Below are 8,283 nucleotides of genomic sequence, written 5' to 3'. Positions count from 1 at the left end.
AATTTGGCTGGCAAGAACTGGTGAGAAGTCTGAAAGGGTGATGGTTTGAGGTGTACCAGCAGGGCCACATGGAAGGAGAGCCAGCAGGGTGGGATGGCCCAGCCAGAGCTGGCAAAGCTGCTGCATGGTGCAGTCATGGACCCTCAGTCCTGCTGTGGAACACCCCCTTCCTGCCAGGGCAGTGGTTTGGGTGAAAACAGCTCCATTTTGTGTTCCATAAGTAGCTGTGAACAATTTCTACTGCCACGATGACAGATCCCGGGATGTTAGAGATGGGAGGAGTCTTCTAGTCCATTTGGGTTTGTACCTTAAGTCCATACTAATCTCTTCTGTGAAAGCACAGGCAGCACCAGGGAGAAAGCTAATAATATAATAAAAAAATACTTGCACACAAGATCCAGCCAGCCAGATCTTCCTGGGACAAAGGCACTCACACTCTCTTTTACAAATATATTTTATTATTTTAATGCTTATTAAGAAATGTAACCAAGACAGACTCCGCAGCACCAGCGGCTCCTCACTGCCCAGCAGTCTGATGACTTCACAGATATGAAAACTTCACAGATTCAAAAAAACCTTTGGTCAATGCACTTTAAATACATTTGCATGCACAGATTCTCCCACTCCCTTCCCACCCCCCAACCCCCAATGGTAACTGACAGAGGGAAAACAACACCTATATCATAAAACATTTAAATTAAAAGAGTAATTGTTTCATACTGACAGCATGTGCAGCAGGGAGTTCATGGTGTCTTGGTTTGCAGACCACAGAGAACTTCTCCACAGGACAGGGCAGGAACACCAGCTCCTCAGACAGTGGGACGTGAGACAGTCAAGGATGGTCTCAGATCAACGGGTTCCAGTCTTGATTTTAACATATCCTTGTGTGAACAGCCCCAGCAGGCAAGTAAGGTGGGGAGTTACACACAGCATTGCCCCAGTCTGGGGATTCTCATCTGTCAGGGTTAGTCACCTCTCATGCAAATAAAGAACTGGTGATTTTTGTTACTCTTTATGTGTTTTGCCATAAAGACAGCCAGAAGCTCAGGGCTGGAAAGAAAAAAACGCTGAAATGACTCAGTGCAATTTGATGCCCAAAACAATTTGGGAGAGAACTGACTATTAGGCAGCTGAACTTAGCAAACACCACCAGAGAGTATCACATGCAGGTTTAATGCATTGCAGCACCACTGCAGCCTGTTTGCCCTTCCACAGAACTTGGCTGGAAGGATTTGGTTTTAGGTAGGGCTCATGCTCATGAAGCAGAAGGGGATTTGTTATACCTGGATGCGCTCATGAAAAGGGACAATGTATCTGGAAAGGACATAGTCCATAAGAACCAGCCCTGCCTCAGTCAATATACCCCTTCCAAAGTCAGCCCAGGAAGGGCTAATCCTTGCAGTGACCCCAGGAGAGCTGTAAGGCTGTACATCCTTTCCAGAGTCCTTCCTCAGCAAGCCACACCTTGATCTCAAGCCAGCATCATCTTTACACCCCACAGCACCTCCCAGCACATTCCTGCTCCCCTGAAATCCTCCCAAACGCCTACTTTACAAATGCTCCTTCACTACCAGGATTTCCTGTCCATCCTGACCCTCCAGTCTCCTACATCTTAGAGACTTCTCTATATCTACCAGCATCCCCTTCAAAAAATGACCAAAGGCTCAGATTATTTTATGTCACTCCAAGTCCACCTGCACCCTAGCACCAGCTGGGACCAGTGAGAAATCCTTTCTGTCTCCAGTATTCCCAACTGTCCCATCATGCCAAATTGCTTCTTGGTTCAAGAGCTGCAGTTCAAACTTGCACGGAACTTTAAAATATCACTGATCCAAAAGGGACTCTGCAGGACACAGCTCTAGGTGCATTTACTTGCAGACAAAAAAGCAGTGCCCTATTAAGGAGAGAGCCCCAAGAACTCTTGGTAAAATTACTCCTGGCAATTGATCAAACTTTGCTTTCTCCAAAACTCTTATAAAGCAAATAAACTCTGGAGCCTAAGAGTCTTCAGGAAATGGTGAAATTCATGGAATGCCCTCACGCCAAATGAGGCACTACATCTCTCTATGCATCTTCAGACTTCATTAGCAGGAAGTTCTCATTCAATGAAATTAGTCTCTGCTGACCCCAGCTCCTACTCTCTGGACCCACTGCACCTGGAATTCCCAAGAAGGTATTCTCCAGCCTCTCCTGATAGTCACCTCATTCTCTTGGTCTTGGCACCATCTTTGTTTATCTAGAACAGTTGGATCAGCTAAATGTTCTCCAGCTGGAAGAAAAATGGGGATATGAGTGGTCCTAGGAAGTCTGGAAGGCAGGTACTTGTCTCAAGAGTGGAGAGCTGCCAGGAGAAGGAAAGAGCATACTTCATTGATGAAACCTATTGCTTCTTTTTTTTTTTTTTTTAAGTAAAACAAACCAAAAAGCGGGAAGCCCTAAAATTATGTTCCCTACCAAACAAAAAATATTAAGTCCTGAATTCCTTTCAAAAGGCTCCTGCTCCCCCCAGCAACTGCTTCAGAAACATCTTCTGAGGGTCCATCTCAGCCATATGTTTGCCAGAAGACGTAGCATGTGTGCAGCTGCCATCCCTTCCTTCCTGTGACTGCACACAGCTCCACAAACCATGCTCTCTGTGTACCCTGCCCTTCCTCCTGCACACAGCCCACCCCCTTCACACACCCTTTTCACTTTCAAGAGTGGGTCACTAGATTGAAAGGGACTGGATACACTCGGGGGCAGCTCAAGCAGCAACACAAAAGCTAAATTCAAGGCATCTGGAAAGTCAGTAAGCTCGCTTGGTGATCTGGTTGGGCAGGAAAGTTTTCCAGAGCAGTTTGGAAAGCAAAACAATCCCAAGTTTGTCCATCAACATAGATCAACTTGATTCTTGGGGCAACCAAGCAAGAAACTGCCATAAGTAAGTGTGGAGATGCTCAGGAAACAATAGAAAGCCACCAATCCACACGGACTGTGGGAAGTCTGATTCAATGCAGTGCAAACCATCCATTTACAGTGGCAGCGAAAGCTCAACAGGCAACACTTCTGCACTCATGTGTGTTCCAGCACATGCTGGTATTTTCCCACACTTCCTTCCCTGCTCTGGGTCTTTGTGGACCTAATTGTTATTGACATGAGTGCCGGATGTAATCTTGTGTTATTCTTAGAAACGTTGCAGCTCCCAGCTGAGGCCTGAAGAGAACAGCCCCCCATTTTCCTGAGTTCTTCTGCCACTGTTACAGGAGGTCAGAGAAGCCATCACACAAATAACCTAGAGAAATATTCCTTCAAGAAGGATCAGGAGCAACGAGATCCCGAGTCACCCTACAGAGGAACTACCTATGACATCAGTCCCAGGGAAATGGCTTAGTGTTCCTCAGTGGGGCTGCAGTGATAATCCTCTCCTCTCACGTCAGACTGAGGGGGAAGAGCCCTTCCAAGAAAGCAGCAGTTCAATTAAACCACAAAGCCTATTGTTTTACAAACTGGCCTGTCTTTCTGCTAAGGACTGTGGTGGCAGCCACATCTTTTTATCCATCTCATAGTAAGCTTTGTGCTAGCCTAGAGCAGCTACATACTCAAACACATTCAGCATCACAAACTTCTCCACATGCATGTAGAGAAACTGGCCAAAAAAAAAAAAATTCCTCAAAATGAAATTGATTTTTCATTTTAATAGTTCACAATATATAAAATAAACATGGAATAAGAACACACAAAGCTAACCTGCTCTTCCTCAAGTATGAAAATCCAATTTCCCTTGGCTTCTGAAATGTTAGTGGACAGATATGAGGAGGAACCAGATTGGGTTTTCAGATAGGGAATAAGCTTCAGATCCCTGAAATCACCAGACTTTGCATTTCCCAGTAGGACCACTACTGCCAATCCCTCCAGAAGGCTGGTAGTACTGAACATGGATTGTTTGTCTGAAAAACAAAACCCAGATGATCTTCAGGTAGAATTCAAGCTGATGTGATTTTCTGCTGTTCTTGAGCTGCCAGACTTCCTGTGACACAGAAAATTACCAAAATGCAATGAAACACCTCTGTAACAAACCACAGCAGTGTGTACACTTGCTGCAGCACAGATTTGCCTGTTCTCTTCAACAGAAAGTAGAAACTGCAGTTTTTAAGCTGAGTTCCAATACTACTGACACTTTTCAGCTTCTCAGAGCAGGAGCATCTTCTAATCAGACAGGCCCAGCTCTGTTGGCCTCTGCACCACAGGGACACATCAGGCTTCACAGGAAAAAAAAAAAAACTGAAATCACTGAGATAACGTTTCTAAATAGAGCTCACTGGAATTCCAAAATTAGGTCAAGATATGTGTGTGGGTTGCTCTTTATCCCAAGAAAGAAAAAAAATGTCCCTCAGCCTGTTGAATGAGGATGAGGATGACTGAAATATGGAATATTACCTCCCCTCACACACATGTGGGGCCATGGAAAGCATTTGCATTCTAGGAGCTCAGGAGCAGAAGCACAGAAACAGAGGGAAAGCAGAAAGTGCCACCAGCCTAAAAAGAACTCACACAACCACAGCCCTTCACAGCCCTGCCCTGAGAACACAGCCACAGCCCTGGCCCAGCACCACATCCTGCTAACAGCCCTTCTGCCAGGGGAAATCCTTGGCAAGGCTCAGCTTTGGTGATTTGTTGAACAAAGTGGAGCACTGGGAGGTTATATGTGCCATGTGCATCTGGAACACTGAGCACTCAGGGAATGGATATGAGTTCTTGGCCATCTTTTATAACTTAAGTAACCTTATCACCACGTGGAAAAAAAAAATTGAGCAACCTTTTGCAGTATAAGCTTTAAAAACACAAACTGAAAGACAAAGTGCCATGGTTGAAAGTATCCAGAGTTCTCATCGGGTAAATTCCTTCCTTCTCCAAGTAGCTCCTGGCTTCCTTCTTACAGATTTTGCTATCCCCCCATCTACTTGTTGCAGGGCCACAGTACTAAGAGGCCCTTCCCAGCTGATCTTTGTTATTCAGGGAATACTTCCAGCCATGCTTCTATTTCCATTGGTAAAGACAGCAAAACCAACACTCAAGCACAGGCACAGTACAGCACAGTGTCCCGAAATCCCTGCATCAGCAGTCTCCCAGTGCTGGACTTGGAATGCCATCCTCGACCTTGGCACTGCTCTTGGTGACAGGCCATTGATGGGTAACATGTCGCTCCTTCCTTAGTCCACTTCCATGGTCTCTTGGCTTTTCTCCAGTCTGGTATTTAGGATCATCCAATAGTCCTGGACATGGACCCCTTTCTCCACAGTGATCTGGATATACTGCTCTCCCCCCGCCCCCCAACCTCCCTTTTTTGCCATGGCAGAGGTCACCAGTGGAAAAGAAAAAAATTCTACCAGGAAAACTTTGAAAGTCTCATCAGGAAACATCAGCTGCAGCAAAGGCTGCTCTTTCCAGATCTGAGTAAGACACCTGGGCATCAATTAGCTCTTCACTATGAACCTCCCTGTTCAGGCATGCATCTGAGAGAATCCCATTTTTGCAGGAATGTGGGAGATGCCCATTTGTCTCCAAGTCCAGAGCATTTCCATTCTGGTGCCATTCCAAGCCAGCTTTGCATTTGTTTAAGTCCTGCTTTTCAGGATCCCTGTGGATCTCTCCGTTGGCGTACACCTCTAGTGCATACTCGCTGATCCGTATGCTGGCGTTCTCGGTGTCCCCACCGTGGGTGGAAGTCCTGGAGCTGGCTGCTCCCGCCTTGAACGGCTCCTTCCGGCCCAGGATGTGCTGGCTGATGATTTTACGGAAGGTGTATCGGAACTCCCTGATGCGGTAGGCATAAATTAGGGGGTTTACAACCGAGTTAGCGTGAGACAGGATAATAGCCAGATACATCAGCCAGAGGGGAGCGTGGGCACAACTTGGGCAAAAAAGGGTAAAGCAGTTAATAATGTGTAGTGGAAGCCAGCAGACTGCAAACAGCCCAACAATGATGGCTAAAGACTTGGCTGCATGGACTTCCTTCTGCAGCGTGGAGCGGGAGCGTTCCCCGTGTACCATCTTGTTCTCCATCTGCTTGAGCTGGCGCCGGGCTGCCATGAAGATTTTCAAGTAGATACCAAACATGAGAAGGAGGGGCAGAAGCACACAGGCAAAGAAGTTGTAATAGACCATGTACTCCATGGTGACCACGGCCTCGAAGAGACACGCCACCATGCTGTTGCTGCAGTTGATGGGAGAGGACTTGTTGGAACCTGGCTCTTGGTTCTGGGCACGCTTGTGCCACCCCAGCATCGGGGTCAGGCCAATGATGAAGGACAACACCCAGCAGATGGCAATGATGCCTTTGGCTCGAGAGCCGGTCACCAAGCCATTGTACCTGCAAAGCAGAGATGGGAGCTACATCAGTGTCAGTCAACAAGCTGCTGGCACCCACGCAACCTCACCATAGCCCCATGTTCCAGAAGACAGTGAGAAAGGCACCTGCTTCACCAGAGGGACCTTTGCCCTGATGTGCAGAACCCCTGCAGCACACCAAGGACATGGTGACACTGTCTGCCACCTACTTCCCTCCCCTTTCCTTTAAGCAGTGAGTAGTTGACAGAAAAGCAGGGAAATTAATTCCATTTTCATCTGTGCACCATCACTCTGCCAGTCCACTTGGGCATGCACATAGATCTTGCAGCCTGCATAACCAACAGCACCGCTCTGACCCTTGTGATGAAGACCACTGTGGGTCTCTTGCCAAAGGTTAAGGCAGTGTCTCCGTCCTGGCAAAGGAACAGCCCTTCAGCCTGGAATTGTTAGGTCTGTCATGCAGTAGATCTGTAAACCAAATAGAACAAAAGAGCCTGGAGGCACAGTGTCACCAGCCCTGCGTCCACTTTCTGGTGTGCTCCAGGAAAATCCTGCTGGCTCAGTCACAGCAGCCAGGCTGGTATTGCCTGCATGACACCTCACACTGCTCCTCTCCTCCTGAAATGGCACTTTCAACCCTCTTGAAACAACTGAGGCAAGTCAGCAGTTTTCCTCACCAGCCCAGCTAAGCTGACCTCAAGTGTTTCTCAGAGAGGAGGAATTAAGCTGAGGACAATTATCTGACTACAGGTGCGCCATAGGCTGCACTTCACACACCAAAAGGATCTCAGTGGTAGAGGTATTGATGCCTGGTTGAAACCAGTGCTCTTAAGAGTAAACTCTCCAAGATCTGTTGGAAGAAAAAATAAGCAACATGGTAAGAATCTGACAGTGCAGCAGAGACCTTGGCTTGTTCGAAATATCAGCCAGTTTCCAAAGCCTCACAGGTTACTTCGAGTCCTGAGCTGACTCCACCAGCTCTTCCCTCTGAATATGTAAATTAGGGCAGCAGTTTAACATTTCAATGCAATTTCCTTCCCTGGGTAATGCTCAGCATGAAAAGTAGATGGCTGGATTCCCACATTGTGCAGCGTGGGTCCCACACTGTGCTTGACCCCGTGTGTCTGTGATCGGACGGTAGCGCTGGGCTTCCAGTGTTTACCCAGTGCTCCTTCTCCCTCTGGCCCCAGAATTCTCTCTGAAAACAAACATTGCAAGAAATAATACAACAAGCCACAGAAATCTTTCCATCTCCCAGTGAAATAATTACTCCCACAGGTTCATGCTCCTATCCCAACACAAGTTCAAGACAGTGGAGAAGAGTGGCTGCTTTTGCACAGTAAAGAATGGAGATTCTGCACATGCTTTAAATCCAAGTGGGCCTTGGAAAAAACAAGACCCATCAGGCTTGAATTTCCCTTTCTCAGTTGCATTTCAAAACCAGAAAAGAGTGAGTGGATAAGGGAGCCAACCACACAATTCCCAGCACACAAAACACACCTAAATTGCCCTTCCAGAAATGAGGAAGGAATTCAGCTGATTCTGAGGGAGAAAAAGGTTTTTTCCAGCCATTAGTGGATCCTGCCCAGTGCTTAAAGGATGCAAAGGGCACAACATGAATGGTAGCAGAGAGCTGCTCCATTCAGACCTCATCAACACATCAAAACAGCATCTGTGCTTTGAAATGTACGCTCAGGGAGCAAGAGAGTGGCTGGATGCTCTTAAAGCTTGGAAAAACAACAAAACAAACCAACCAAACAAACAAACAAACAAAAAACCAAAAAAAAAACAGACCCCCAAAAAACCCCCAAAAAATACTAAACAAAAAAAGCCCAACAACCCACAACAACCATCAAAACCCTGCAGTCCTGGAATTAGCTACATCTTGTCAGAGGAATTTTGAAATTGTGCAGCTGTTATCCCACGACTAGAGATGTCCCTTCCACTAAAAATATA

General features: G+C 46.7%; 1 protein-coding gene across 9 annotated transcripts in view; it reads right to left on the bottom strand.

The window, feature by feature from the left end:
- Positions 1-655: 655 nt before the first annotated feature.
- The window catches only part of ADORA2A (adenosine A2a receptor), a 31,676-nt gene continuing 24,048 nt past the window's right edge, over positions 656-8,283 (bottom strand). For 8 of the 9 annotated variants that reach the window (XM_062504455.1, XM_062504458.1, XM_062504456.1 and 5 more), the window contains one exon: positions 656-6,349. In XM_062504455.1, coding sequence (XP_062360439.1) covers positions 5,389-6,349 — 961 coding nt within the window. In that variant the 3' untranslated portion in view covers positions 656-5,388. The remainder of the gene's footprint in view (positions 6,350-8,283) is intronic. The other variant, XM_062504459.1, reaches the window with a different exon arrangement.

Source organism: Cinclus cinclus, chromosome 17 (genome assembly GCF_963662255.1).
Source record: "Cinclus cinclus chromosome 17, bCinCin1.1, whole genome shotgun sequence".
In the NCBI taxonomy this organism is placed as follows: Eukaryota; Metazoa; Chordata; class Aves; order Passeriformes; family Cinclidae; genus Cinclus; species Cinclus cinclus.
Note: the sequence above shows the minus strand (reverse complement) of the source record. Positions and strands in the feature narration are given on the sequence as shown.